This window comes from Callionymus lyra, chromosome 1, assembly GCF_982586985.1.
Source record: "Callionymus lyra chromosome 1, fCalLyr1.hap1.1, whole genome shotgun sequence".
In the NCBI taxonomy this organism is placed as follows: domain Eukaryota; kingdom Metazoa; phylum Chordata; class Actinopteri; order Syngnathiformes; family Callionymidae; genus Callionymus; species Callionymus lyra.
The window spans coordinates 46,493,276-46,508,454 of NC_141818.1; the positions used below are offsets into that span (position 1 = coordinate 46,493,276).

The 15,179-nt window shown below is 45.6% G+C and overlaps 1 protein-coding gene across 1 annotated transcript; it reads right to left on the reverse strand.

Moving 5' to 3' along the window:
- Positions 1-1,736: 1,736 nt before the first annotated feature.
- On the reverse strand, positions 1,737-14,112 carry pdia2 (protein disulfide isomerase family A, member 2). The gene is made up of 11 exons (XM_087810257.1): positions 13,790-14,112; positions 10,923-11,129; positions 10,422-10,555; positions 10,210-10,350; positions 9,089-9,205; positions 8,889-9,014; positions 8,637-8,828; positions 8,446-8,566; positions 8,206-8,384; positions 1,907-2,056; positions 1,737-1,832 (listed from the first exon to the last, which is right to left on the reverse strand). The coding sequence occupies exons 1-11, from the start codon at positions 14,031-14,033 to the stop codon at positions 1,788-1,790; spliced, it is 1,656 nt and encodes a 551-aa protein (XP_087666383.1). The 5' UTR covers positions 14,034-14,112; the 3' UTR covers positions 1,737-1,787.
- Between the last annotated feature and the right edge of the window lie 1,067 nt (positions 14,113-15,179).

The following is a 15,179-nucleotide window of genomic DNA, read 5'->3' on the forward strand; positions in this document are numbered from 1 at the left end:
CACAACAAACACACAGGTTGAGTTGAACCGAACTTTGTCGCGTCAATATTGTGTTTGGCGACGTGTCAGGAAGTATGTTTGCCCGACGGCTCAGTGTGACTTTATACATGCTGGATTTTTCAACAGGCACTAAGGAGGGCAGCCTCTTTTTTCTACATGCGTGGAGAGCCAAATATTACAAAAATGGTTTTGGTAACATAACTTAAAAACACATTATTTATATATTATTTCTGTATAAATAATAGCAATTTTATTGACAATCTGATGGCGCACAATCCTACCTGCGCCTGATGTAGAGACGACACTGATTATAGATAAAAGATAACATTTCTGTTACCAGATAAACAAACAACAAGCTAATAAAACAATGTGTGTAGTGTGTAATACATGTATATTCATACACAAATAGACACACAACAACCAACACCACATACACAGACATACACCAAACAAAGACACACACAAACCCCTCAAACAGACACACACCAAACACACCCCCATGCACAAACATATACACAAACAAAACAAAAACAAACACACACCCAAAGCCCAACACGATCACACACAAACCAAACACACACACCCATACACAAACACAAACACAGACACACACCCAAACCCCAACACACACCCAGGCCAAACAAACACACACAAAACCCCAACACAGGCACACACACCAATACACAAACACAAACACAAACACACACCAAACACACACCATACACAAACACACACCAAACACACCCCATACACAAACACAGACACAAATACCCAAAGCCCAACACAATTACACACAAAATAACTACACGCACCCATACACAAACACAGACACATACAAAACCTTCACACCCCATACACAAACAGACACGCACCAAACAAACACACACAAAACCCCAACACAGACACACACCCCCATACACAAACAGACACGCACCAAACAAACACACACAAAACCCCAACACAGACACACACCCCCATACACAAACAGACACGCACCAAACAAACACACACAAAACCCCAACACAGACACACACACCCATACACAAACAGACACGCACCAAACAAACACACACAAAACCCCAACACAGACACACACACCCATACACAAACAGACACGCACCAAACAAACACACACAAAACCCCAACACAGACACACACACCCATACACAAACAGACACGCACCAAACAAACACACACAAAACCCCAACACAGACACACACCCCCATACACAAACAGACACGCACCAAACAAACACACACAAAACCCCAACACAGACACACACCCCCATACACAAACAGACACGCACCAAACAAACACACACAAAACCCCAACACAGACACACACCCCCATACACAAACAGACACGCACCAAACAAACACACAAAACCCCAACACAGACACACACACCCATACACAAACAGACACGCACCAAACAAACACACACAAAACCCCAACACAGACACACACCCCCATACACAAACAGACACGCACCAAACAAACACACACAAAACCACAACACAGACACACACCCCCATACACAAACAGACACACACCAAACAAACACACACAAAACCCCACAAGACCTCTTTTGTGACAGATTCATAATATAACGTTTTGATTTATAGTTATAGAGTATTTTTTCATTTACTGTCCCAGCTACACAGGGCGAGAACCGGGAGACGGTTCTTTCACAAGATTAATAAGAATAAAGCGATTTGATTTTCACAACAATCACGGTTTGGTGGACAAATGTATTTTATTAACAAAACAGAAAAGACGGACGAATCATCATAGCTCGTCCTTGGACGTTCCGTTGACCTTGAGAGAGTTTTCCTGAAACAAAAGAGAAAGAATGGACACAATTCTTCAACTACTGTTCATTTGATTGTGTCAATAAAGATACACACCTCAGTTTTGCTTTCGTCACTATCTTTGTTATCCTCTTTATCCTGGTCTTCCTCCTCCTCTTCCTCCTCCTCCTCCTCCTCCATCACTCCTTCATTGTCCAAAAACTTTGACAAACTCTCCAGATCCCTCTGTCCTGTGTATTCCACCACCTGGTGGAGGAAAATGGAATTGCATACTGAATGCGGAGGTCTTTAAAGTGCAACTTGAGAGTAGATTGAAGTGTGTCTTAAATTAATATTGGACCACATTTGTGTGTGTGTTTGTTGTGTGTGTGTTTGTTTGGTGTGTGTCCGTGTTTGGCGGTGTGTTTGCTTGTTGTGTGTCTGTGTGTGTTTGTTGTCATACGTCTGTGTTTGTTTGTTTGTGTGTGTCTCTTCTTGTGTGTGTGCAATATATGTGTTTGTGGTTGCATGTGTGTACATACGTGAGTGTCTGTGTGCGTGCCGACATGTGTGTGTTTGTGTGTGTGCAGGTACATGTGTGTTTTTAAATACATGTGTGTGCGTGCGTGTTTGTGTATGCGTACATGTGTTTGTATTTGTGTGTACATGCATATGTGTTTGTGTGCTTACGTATGTGTGATTGCCTTTGTGTGTCAGTGAGTGCATACATGTGTGTTTGTGCATGTGTACATGTGTTTGTCTTTATTTGTCCGTGTGTGCACATACATGTGTGGGTGTGTGCAGGCTTGTGTGTATGTGTGATTGTGTGATTGTGTGGACATGCATGTGTGTTCATGTGCGTTTGTGTGTGCAATGGCCTTTGTGTGCACATGAGTGTGTTTGTGCTTGTGTGTATTTGTTCACCTACGGTTGTTTGCATGTGCCCTACGTGTGTGTGTGTTTTGTTTGTGTGTCCACATGTATGTTTGTGTTTCTGTGTTTGCAAATACATGTGTGTGTGCTTCTGTGTGTACATTTGTGCGAATTTTCCTACGTGTGTGTACTTGAGTGTGCTTGTGTGTTTTTGTGCGTGTGTTTGTTTGTGTGTCCACATGCACGTGTGGGTGGTTGTGTGTGTGTTTGTTTGTGTGTCCACATGCACGTGTGTGTGTGTTTGTGTATGTGTTTGTTTGTGTGTCCACATACACGTGTGGGTGGTTGTGTGTGTGTTTGTTTGTGTGTCCACATGCACGTGTGGGTGTTTGTGTGTTTGTTTGTGTGTCCACATGCACGTGTGGGTGTTTGTGTGTTTGTTTGTGTGTCCACATGCACGTGTGGGTGTTTGTGTGTTTGTTTGTGTGTCCACATGCACGTGTGGGTGTTTGTGTGTTTGTTTGTGTGTCCACATGCACGTGTGGGTGGTTGTGTGTTTGTTTGTGTGTCCACATGCACGTGTGGGTGTTTGTGTGTTTGTTTGTGTGTTTGTTTGTGTGTCCATATGCACGTGTGGGTGGTTGTGTGTTTGTGTGTATGTTTGTGTGTCCACATGCACGTGTGTGGGTGTTTGTGTGTTTGTTTGTGTGTCCACATGCACGTGTGGGTGTTAGTGTGTTTGTTTGTGTGTCCACATGCACGTGTGTGTGTGTTTGTTTGTGTGTCCACATGCACGTGTGGGTGGTTGTGTGTTTGTGTGTATGTTTGTGTGTCCACATGCACGTGTGGGTGGTTGTGTGTTTGTTTGTGTGTCCACATGCACGTGTGGGTGTTTGTGTGTTTGTTTGTGTGTTTGTTTGTGTGTCCATATGCACGTGTGGGTGGTTGTGTGTTTGTGTGTATGTTTGTGTGTCCACATGCACGTGTGTGGGTGTTTGTGTGTTTGTTTGTGTGTCCACATGCACGTGTGGGTGTTTGTGTGTTTGTTTGTGTGTCCACATGCACGTGTGGGTGTTTGTGTGTTTGTTTGTGTGTCCACATGCACGTGTGGGTGGTTGTGTGTTTGTGTGTATGTTTGTGTGTCCACATGCACGTGTGTGTGTGTGTTTGTGTGTTTGTTTGTGTGTCCACATGCACGTGTGTGTGTGTTTGTGTGTTTGTTTGTGTGTCCACATGCACGTGTGTGTGTGTTTGTTTGTGTGTCCACATGCACGTGTGGGTGGTTGTGTGTTTGTGTGTTTGTTTGTGTGTCCACATGCACGTGTGGGTGGTTGTGTGTTTGTGTGTTTGTTTGTGTGTCCACATGCACGTGTGTGTGTGTTTGTGTGTTTGTTTGTGTGTCCACATGCAGGTGTGGGTGGTTGTGTGTTTGTGTGTTTGTTTGTGTGTCCACATGCACGTGTGGGTGGTTGTGTGTTTGTTTGTGTGTCCACATGCACGTGTGGGTGTTTGTGTGTTTGTTTGTGTGTTTGTTCGTGTGTCCATATGCACGTGTGGGTGGTTGTGTGTTTGTGTGTATGTTTGTGTGTCCACATGCACGTGTGTGTGTGTTTGTGTGTTTGTTTGTGTGTCCACATGCAGGTGTGGGTGGTTGTGTGTTTGTGTGTTTGTTTGTGTGTCCACATGCACGTGTGGGTGTTTGTGTGTTTGTTTGTGTGTCCACATGCACATATGGGTGGTTGTGTGTTTGTGTGTATGTTTGTGTGTCCACATGCACGTGTGGGTGTTTGTGTGTTTGTTTGTGTGTCCACATGCACGTGTGGGTGTTTGTGTGTTTGTTTGTGTGTCCACATGCACGTGTGGGTGTGTGTGTGTTTGTTTGTGTGTCCACATGCACGTGTGGGTGTTTGTGTGTTTGTTTGTGTGTCCACATGCACGTGTGGGTGTTTGTGTGTTTGTTTGTGTGTCCACATGCACGTGTGGGTGTGTGTGTGTTTGTTTGTGTGTCCACATGCACGTGTGGGTGTTTGTGTGTTTGTTTGTGTGTCCACATGCACGTGTGGGTGTTTGTGTGTTTGTTTGTGTGTCCACATGCACGTGTGGGTGTTTGTGTGTTTGTTTGTGTGTCCACATGCACGTGTGGGTGTTTGTGTGTTTGTTTGTGTGTCCACATGCACGTGTGGGTGGTTGTGTGTTTGTGTGTCCACATGCACGTGTGTGTGTGTTTGTTTGTGTGTCCACATGCACGTGTGGGTGGTTGTGTGTTTGTGTGTATGTTTGTGTGTCCACATGCACGTGTGTGTGTGTTTGTGTGTTTGTTTGTGTGTCCACATGCACGTGTGGGTGTTTGTGTGTCCACATGCACGTGTGGGTGTTTGTGTGTTTGTTTGTGTGTCCACATGCACGTGTGGGTGGTTGTGTGTTTGTGTGTCCACATGCACGTGTGTGTGTGTTTGTGTGTTTGTTTGTGTGTCCACATGCACGTGTGGGTGTTTGTGTGTTTGTTTGTGTGTCCACATGCACGTGTGGGTGGTTGTGTGTTTGTGTGTATGTGTGTGTGTCCACATCCACGTGTGTGTGTGTGTGTGTGTTTGTGTGTTTGTTTGTGTGTCCACATGCACGTGTGTGTGTGTGTGTTTGTGTGTTTGTTTGTGTGTCCACATGCACGTGTGGGTGGTTGTGTGTGTGTTTGTTTGTGTGTCCACATGCACGTGTGTGTGTGTGTTTGTGTGTTTTTTTGTGTGTCCACATGCACGTGTGGGTGGTTGTGTGTTTGTGTGTTTGTTTGTGTGTCCATATGCACGTGTGTGTGTTTGTGTGTTTGTTTGTGTGTCCACATGCACGTGTGGGTGGTTGTGTGTTTGTGTGTTTGTTTGTGTGTCCACATGCACGTGTGGGTGTTTGTGTGTTTGTTTGTGTGTCCACATGCACGTGTGGGTGTTTGTGTGTTTGTTTGTGTGTCCACATGCACGTGTGGGTGGTTGTGTGTTTGTGTGTATGTTTGTGTGTCCACATGCACGCGTGTGTGTGTGTTTGTGTGTTTGTTTGTGTGTCCACATGCACGTGTGTGTGTGTTTGTGTGTTTGTTTGTGTGTCCACATGCACGTGTGGGTGTTTGTGTGTTTGTTTGTGTGTCCACATGCACGTATGGGTGGTTGTGTGTTTGTGTGTATGTTTGTGTGTCCACATGCACGTGTGTGTGTGTGTTTGTGTGTTTGTTTGTGTGTCCACATGCACGTGTGTGTGTGTTTGTGTGTTTGTTTGTGTGTCCACATGCACGTGTGTGTGTGTTTGTTTGTGTGTCCACATGCAGGTGTGGGTGGTTGTGTGTTTGTGTGTTTGTTTGTGTGTCCACATGCACGTGTGGGTGGTTGTGTGTTTGTGTGTTTGTTTGTGTGTCCACATGCACGTGTGTGTGTGTTTGTGTGTTTGTTTGTGTGTCCACATGCAGGTGTGGGTGGTTGTGTGTTTGTGTGTTTGTGTGTTTGTTTGTGTGTCCACATGCACGTGTGGGTGGTTGTGTGTTTGTTTGTGTGTCCACATGCACGTGTGGGTGTTTGTGTGTTTGTTTGTGTGTTTGTTTGTGTGTCCATATGCACGTGTGGGTGGTTGTGTGTTTGTGTGTATGTTTGTGTGTCCACATGCACGTGTGTGGGTGTTTGTGTGTTTGTTTGTGTGTCCACATGCACGTGTGGGTGTTTGTGTGTTTGTTTGTGTGTCCACATGCACGTGTGGGTGTTTGTGTGTTTGTTTGTGTGTCCACATGCACGTGTGGGTGGTTGTGTGTTTGTGTGTATGTTTGTGTGTCCACATGCACGCGTGTGTGTGTGTTTGTGTGTTTGTTTGTGTGTCCACATGCACGTGTGTGTGTGTTTGTGTGTTTGTTTGTGTGTCCACATGCACGTGTGTGTGTGTTTGTTTGTGTGTCCACATGCACGTGTGGGTGGTTGTGTGTTTGTGTGTTTGTTTGTGTGTCCACATGCACGTGTGGGTGGTTGTGTGTTTGTGTGTTTGTTTGTGTGTCCACATGCACGTGTGTGTGTGTTTGTGTGTTTGTTTGTGTGTCCACATGCAGGTGTGGGTGGTTGTGTGTTTGTGTGTTTGTTTGTGTGTCCACATGCACGTGTGGGTGGTTGTGTGTTTGTTTGTGTGTCCACATGCACGTGTGGGTGTTTGTGTGTTTGTTTGTGTGTTTGTTTGTGTGTCCATATGCACGTGTGGGTGGTTGTGTGTTTGTGTGTATGTTTGTGTGTCCACATGCACGTGTGGGTGTTTGTGTGTTTGTTTGTGTGTCCACATGCACATATGGGTGGTTGTGTGTTTGTGTGTATGTTTGTGTGTCCACATGCACGTGTGGGTGTTTGTGTGTTTGTTTGTGTGTCCACATGCACGTGTGGGTGTTTGTGTGTTTGTTTGTGTGTCCACATGCACGTGTGGGTGTGTGTGTGTTTGTTTGTGTGTCCACATGCACGTGTGGGTGTTTGTGTGTTTGTTTGTGTGTCCACATGCACGTGTGGGTGTTTGTGTGTTTGTTTGTGTGTCCACATGCACGTGTGGGTGTGTGTGTGTTTGTTTGTGTGTCCACATGCACGTGTGGGTGTTTGTGTGTTTGTTTGTGTGTCCACATGCACGTGTGGGTGTTTGTGTGTTTGTTTGTGTGTCCACATGCACGTGTGGGTGTTTGTGTGTTTGTTTGTGTGTCCACATGCACGTGTGGGTGTTTGTGTGTTTGTTTGTGTGTCCACATGCACGTGTGGGTGGTTGTGTGTTTGTGTGTCCACATGCACGTGTGTGTGTGTTTGTTTGTGTGTCCACATGCACGTGTGGGTGGTTGTGTGTTTGTGTGTATGTTTGTGTGTCCACATGCACGTGTGTGTGTGTTTGTGTGTTTGTTTGTGTGTCCACATGCACGTGTGGGTGTTTGTGTGTCCACATGCACGTGTGGGTGTTTGTGTGTTTGTTTGTGTGTCCACATGCACGTGTGGGTGGTTGTGTGTTTGTGTGTCCACATGCACGTGTGTGTGTGTTTGTGTGTTTGTTTGTGTGTCCACATGCACGTGTGGGTGTTTGTGTGTTTGTTTGTGTGTCCACATGCACGTGTGGGTGGTTGTGTGTTTGTGTGTATGTGTGTGTGTCCACATCCACGTGTGTGTGTGTGTGTGTGTTTGTGTGTTTGTTTGTGTGTCCACATGCACGTGTGTGTGTGTGTGTTTGTGTGTTTGTTTGTGTGTCCACATGCACGTGTGGGTGGTTGTGTGTGTGTTTGTTTGTGTGTCCACATGCACGTGTGTGTGTGTGTTTGTGTGTTTTTTTGTGTGTCCACATGCACGTGTGGGTGGTTGTGTGTTTGTGTGTTTGTTTGTGTGTCCACATGCACGTGTGTGTGTTTGTGTGTTTGTTTGTGTGTCCACATGCACGTGTGGGTGGTTGTGTGTTTGTGTGTTTGTTTGTGTGTCCACATGCACGTGTGTGTGTGGTTGTGTGTTTGTTTGTGTGTCCACATGCACGTGTTTGTGTGTTTGTGTGTACACAGGTGTTTGTACCTCTTTGCCACCCACAGGGAAGTACTTCAAAGTAGGAAACCCGTTGACGGTGATAGATTCCACCTCGTTGACCGTGGCGTCCATCTTGGCGACGACGATGTCATCATAGTCGGCGTATTTTTCTCCCAGCTTCTCCCAGATGGGCGTCAGTTCTTTACAGTGTCCGCACCACGGGGCGTCTGCGCACAAGAACGTTTAGCAGGGTTCGGATCGACTCCGATGTTTCCACGACTGACTCACAAAACTCCACGAAGACGTTCTTAGTCTTGTCCAGAGCGACCGCCTCAAAGTTCTTCCCCACCAGGACTTTGACGGGACCTTTGTCCCAGTCCTCAGGGACGTCCTCGCTCTTGAAGTACGGCTGCAGGAGACGGAGGTCAATCCACGGAAAAAGCTCGGGAGTTTAGAAGAAAAAGAAAAAGGCGTCTCACCTTCGCCGTGCCGTCCACGACTGCTCTGGTCAACTCTCGCAGCGACTCCACGCTCAGGGTCGAGGACGGCAAGAACTTCTTGGACGAGTCGTTGTCCACGATGCGGACCGTCGGGACCTCCTCGGCGGAGACGCCGAAGTAGCTCATCACGTGAGACACGCTGCCCGTCACGTCGATGGTGATGAGTAAGATCTGAGGGGAAGCGTTGAGAAGGTCACTCAAGGTCACGACACCTTCTGACCGGACAGTCACCTTGCCCTTGAACTCTTGAGCAACCGCCTTCAGATCCTGCACCAGGGCTCTGTGACTCTCCATCGTGGAGTTGATGAAGATCAGACTGTGGATTTTGATTTTGGACGAGAAGATCTGGTCCGAGTTCTGGAAGGAAAACAAACAAAAGTTTCAAAATGTTGTTTTTTTTATTTGAGGAATTTGAAGGATCTGTTGGTGACCTCCTTGGTGAACGGGATGACCAGCTCCAAACTGTTGTCCTTGATGAAGCTGATCACGTTCGTCTTGTCCATCTTCACCGTCTCTGACGGGACAAAGTCGGCTCTTCCGTCGTCGAACTGGCAAAAGAAAAACCACATGATGAAGAGAGTTGTTGTAGGTAGGTAGGTAGGTAGGTAGGTAGGTAGGTAGGTAGGTAGGTAGGTAGGTAGGTAGGTAAGTAGGTAGGTAGGTAGGTAGGTAGGTAGGTAGGTAGGTAAGTAGGTAGGTAGGTAGGTAGGTCGGTCAGTAGGTCGGTAGGTAGGTAGGTAGGTAAGTAGGTAGGTAGGTAGGTAGGTAGGTAGGTAAGTAGGTAGGTAGGTAGGTAGGTAGGTAGGTAGGTAGGTAGGTAGGTAGGTAGGTAGGTAGGTAGGTAGGTAGGTAGGTAGGTAGGTAGGTAGGTAGGTCGGTCAGTAGGTCGGTAGGTAGGTAGGTAGGTAAGTAGGTAGGTAGGTAGGTAGGTAAGTAGGTAGGTAGGTAGGTAGGTAGGTAGGTAGGTAGGTAGGTAGGTAGGTAGGTAGGTAGGTAGGTAGGTAGGTAGGTAGGTAGGTAGGTAGGTAGGTAGGTAGGTAGGTAGGTCGGTCAGTAGGTCGATAGGTCGGTATATAGGTCAGTAGGTAGGTAGGCAGGTAGGTAGGTAGGTAGGTAGGTAGGTAGTTTGGTAGGTAGGTAGGTAGGTCGGTCAGTAGGTCGGTAGGTCGGTATATAGGTCAGTAGGTAGGTAGGTCGGTAGGTAGGTCGATCGGTAGGTCGATCAGTAGGTAGGTAGGTAGGTAGGTAGGTAGGTAGGTAGGTAGGTAGGTCGGTTGATCAGTAGGTCGGTAGGTAGGTAGGTAGGTAGGTAGGTAGGTCGATCAGTAGGTCGGTAGGTAGGTAGGTAGGTAGGTAGGTAGGTAGGTAGGTAGGTAGGTAGGTAGGTAGGTAGGTAGGTAGGTAGGTAGGTAGGTAGGTCGGTCGGTCGGTCGGTAGGTAGGTAGATCGGTAGGTAGGTTGGTCAGTAGGTCAGTACGGTAGGTAGGTAGTAAGGTAGGTAGGTCCAAGTTAGGTCTGTTTAAGGAGAGACACACTTGTTTGAAACACACACCTTCTTGAAGAGCACCACTGTACTCTCGCCGTCCACCTCGTACTTGCTGAAGACCGAAGAACTGGTCGTCACGCCGAACTCCACGTCCGTCATCTCCAGTGCGACCTCGGTAAAGAGTTTCGCTTCATCGCTGTCGAGGTCCTGGTTGAAAGAAACCTCATTAGGTATTCCTTTCGATTGGACTGAAGGTTGGATTTTCACGGGAGTCTCACTTTGAAGAATCCCACGACTGCGATGTTGTGGGCGTCCGTGAAGGCAGCGGCGGATTCCGGGGAATCCAGAACAGTAGAGCTTGGACCAGACTGTCGCTTCAGCCAACGGACGATTCCATCTGCGGACCTCTTACCTGAACACACGGACACATCCAGCTAAGTACGATCATGTGGGCCCACCTCTCGCCCTAGGTAGCTGGGATCGACTTTGCATCACTCCTTAAAAATTAAGCTGAATAGAATTCATGTAAAACAAGTTGTGTTTGTACTAAATCAAGCTACTTAAAGACTTATAGTACTTCCTGTTTCTGGGATTCGAAGAGGAAGAAGTTAGAGCAGCCAAACATCTCGTGGTTGAGAAAGTCCAACCTGGACAACTGTCTGAGCGACTCATACCCATCCCGGGGATTGGTATCATCAAGATTTTGGTCCCAAACTGCTACTTTTGAACCAGTGTTCGAACCTGAAACAGTACTTAACGAAAAGTAAACGATAGTTTACCGGTGAAGTCCACGGGATGTTGCCGGTCCCCGTTGAAGAACAGTTTCAGAGTCGGGAAACCTTGGATTCCGAACTCCTCGGCCAGGTCCTTCTCCTCCGCGGCGTCTACTTTGGCGAGTCGGATCGACGCCTCGTCCTCCTTGAGCTTCGCCGCCGCCTCCGCGTAAATGGGCTCCAGACGTTTGCAGTGTCCACACCACGGAGCGTCTACACACACACGGACGCACACAGCAAGTTTAAATACACAAAACAATACACGATGATTGAACTCGAGTTCAGATAAGTTAAACAGGGTCAACGACAGAAGCGACTAATGTCCGCCTCAGACTGCAGTCACAGGAGCTTGTACAGGGGTGTAGGTAGGTAGGATTGGTCAATAGGTCGGTAGGTCGGTAGGTAGTAAGGTAGGTAGGTAGGTCGGTAGGTCGGTAGGTCGGAGGGTCGGTAGGTCAGTAGGTCGGTAGGTCGGTAGGTCGGTAGGTAGGTAAGTAGGTAGGAAAGTAGGTAGGTAGGTAGTAAGGTAGGTAGGTAGGTAGGTAGGTAGGTAGGTAGGTAGGTAAGTAGGTAGGTAGGTCGGTGGGTCGGTGGGTCGGTAGGTCGGTAGGTCGGTAGGTAGGTAGGTAGGTAGGTAGGTAGGTAGGTAAGTAGGTAGGTAGGTAGGTAGGTAGGTAGGTGGGTAGGTAGGTAGTAAAGTAGGTAGGTAGGTAGTAAGGTAGGTAGGTAGGTAGTAAGGTAGGTAGGTAGGTAGTAAGGTAGGTAGGTAGGTAGGTAGGTAGGTAGGTAGTAAGGTAGGTAGGTAGGTAGGTAGGTAGTAAGGTAGGTAGGTAGGTAGGTAAGTAGGTAGGTAAGTAGGTAGGTAAGTAGGTAGGGGTGTCCTTGATTTTTACTCAGGATAGTCGTCCCATTAGTGTTATCCCTGTTGTGTGTGGCGACAAATAAATCAGATTAAAGAAGGACTTTAAATCCTAAATATCATCTGGTCTCCACGAGTCTTCGGTCATGCCGATGAAAAAATGTAGAAGTTTGTAAAAACGTTCTTCAAAGAGGTTCTCTAGGAACCGGGGCCAAAATGTCAACTTTGAAAAAGTCGAAAATACCAAAAGACCTTCGTCTAATTCAACAGTAAATTCTTATCCATAGAGAAACAATGTTTTTTCAGTCTTTCGTGCATCAAAACGTGTTGTTTTTCATTTAATGTGTTGTGTTACGTTTCAGTAAGTCATTTATATTTGTAGAGTCTTTTCCAGACCAGGGTCACAAAGCGCTTAAAACAATCAAAACAAAACTCAATAAAATATATACTTAAAAGATCAACGTTTTTCTTGATTAAAAAAACAAAAAAACCTATCAATGATAGTTGAACCAGATAATGAGTCAAAGTATTAATTACAAGTTACCACCTACATATACACGTGGACCACGCGTCCCTCTGGTGGACAGAGACCGTAACTACACGCACCACAAACACAAACGATACCGTCGCTGATACGAGGAGAGACTCTCGAGCCTCCTGTGGGAGAATTGAACCAGCAACACATCTGGATCATGATAACGAGCGCTTACGTGGAGCTCCTGGAAGATTTCTGTTGTGTTTAGAAACTAATCTAATCAAAGTACTATTTATTACGAAATTAAAATCGTACAAAAATAGTATTTTTAACTACTTTATTATTTGAAAACATAACTAAATAAAACTCGACAAAACTATTATTTTATTATTATTTTTTATTCATTTTTTTTACATTTTCTACATTTTGATTAAAAAAAATACACACGTTAATTCAGTTATATATATATGATAAACACTCACAAAAGGGGGAGGATTTATTAATTATGTTTTAAAGCATCAATTAAATACTTCTCCACGAGTACTATTACATGGCGTCAGCAGGTGGAACACTTGTTTTAAAGTATTATCTAAATACTTCTCCGCGAGTACTATCACATGGCGTCAGCAGGTGGAACACTTGTTTTAAAGTATTATCTAAATACTTTTTCCACGACTAGTACTAATACATGGCGTCAGCAGGTGGAACACTTGTTTTAAAGTATTATCTAAATACTTCTCCACGAGTACTATCACATGGCGTCAGCAGGTGGAACACTTGTTTTAAAGTATCATCTAAATACTTTTTCCACGACTAGTACTATCACATGGCGTCAGCAGGTGGAACACTTGTTTTAAAGTATTATCTAAATACTTTTTCCACGACTAGTACTAATACATGGCGTCAGCAGGTGGAACACTTGTTTTAAAGTATTATCTAAATACTTCTCCACGAGTACTATCACATGGCGTCAGCAGGTGGAACACTTGTTTTAAAGTATTATCTAAATACTTCTCCACGAGTACTATCACATGGCGTCAGCAGGTGGAACACTTGTTTTAAAGTATTATCTAAATACTTCTCCACGAGTACTATCACATGGCGTCAGCAGGTGGAACACTTGTTTTAAAGTATTATCTAAATACTTTTTCCACGACTAGTACTAATACATGGCGTCAGCAGGTGGAACACTTGTTTTAAAGTATTATCTAAATACTTCTCCACGAGTACTATCACATGGCGTCAGCAGGTGGAACACTTGTTTTAAAGTATCATCTAAATACTTTTCCACGAGTACTATTACATGGCGTCTGCAGGTGGAACACTTGTTTTAAAGTATCATCTAAATACTTTTTCCACGAGTACTATCACATGGCGTCAGCAGGTGGAACACTTGTTTTAAAGTATCATCTAAATACTTCTCCACGAGTACTATCACATGGCGTCAGCAGGTGGAACACTTGTTTTAAAGTATCATCTAAATACTTCTCCACGAGTACTATCACATGGCGTCAGCACGTGTTCAGTACTTGTACTCACAGAACTCCACCAGCAGGTATTTGCTCTCGCTGACCGCTCGTGCAAAGTTGACGCTGTGAAGAACCATCACGTCCTTCTCCTCCTCGATCTCCTCGGTCTTCTCCTTCCTCGGCTCCTCCTCCTCCTTCTCCTCCTTCTCCTCCTCCTTCACCTCCTCCTTCACCTCGGGGTCCTCGAGGGCCTGCAGGCAGGAGCCCCACAGCAGGACCCCCAGCAGCAGCACCGGGGCAGAGAAGATCCTCATGTCGTCAACCAGGGCTTCCAAACAGGTCTGGATCTGGATCTGGACTTCTTTATGAGCGGGTGTCGCGACGCTCGTGCGCTGACACGCACCTGCTCCGCCAATGACGTGTCGCCCTGTGGACTCACAACTGGCCGAGCCAGAAAGTAACACGTACACTCCCTGAACGACAACAACCAGTGGATCAGATCTCTTGTTAAAATTCCGGTTTGTTCTGAGTTTACAGTGACACACGTCCTGCTCTTCAACCGTCGGACTGACAACACACACTTACACACACACCCCAACACACACTTACACACACACTGAAACACACACTGAAACACACACTGAAACACACACACACTTACACACACACTTACAAACACACGCACTTACACACACACTGAAACACACACGCACTTACACACACACTGAAACACACACACACTTACACACACTGAAACACACACACACTTACACACACACCCCAACACACACACACTTACACACACACTTACAAACACACGCACTTACACACACACTGAAACACACACACACTTACACACACACTGAAACACACACACACACACTGAAACACACACACACTTACACACACTGAAACACACACACACTTACACACACACCCCAACACACACACCCCTACACACACACTTACAAACACACGCACTTACACACACACTGAAACACACACACACTTACACACACACTTACAAACACACACACTTACACACACTCTTACACACACACACACTTAAACACACACTGAAACACACACACACACACACTGAAACACACACTGAAACACACGCACACTTACACACACACCCCAACACACACACACTGAAACACACACTGAAACACACACACACTTACACACACACTTACACACACACACTGAAACACACACACACTTACATACACACTGAAACACACACACACTGAAACACACACATGTCAGTGACAATGTTTTATTGGAAGATAACACACACAAATAAATAAACAGGTCATAACATCTACACTCGAGTCGTCAAGCAAAAATAAAAGAGTGAAAAAAAAAGTATAAAATAAAAATGAATATCGTTAGAATATTATTTAATTGTATTTTAAACAACCTTTTTATTTTTATTTTTTTATAAAACCCTTTTT

Bases quoted from the DNA above. Each gene is read 5' to 3' on its own strand.
- pdia2 (XM_087810257.1), bottom strand. From the start codon at position 14,033: ATGAGGATCTTCTCTGCCCCGGTGCTGCTGCTGGGGGTCCTGCTGTGG. The intron at 9,206-10,209 runs GTGTGTGTTTCA...TTCTTTTGCCAG, and splicing joins CAGTGGTGCTCTTCAAGAAG to TTCGACGACGGAAGAGCCGA. The intron at 1,833-1,906 runs GTGTGTATCTTT...CTTTTGTTTCAG, and splicing joins GTGACGAAAGCAAAACTGAG to GAAAACTCTCTCAAGGTCAA.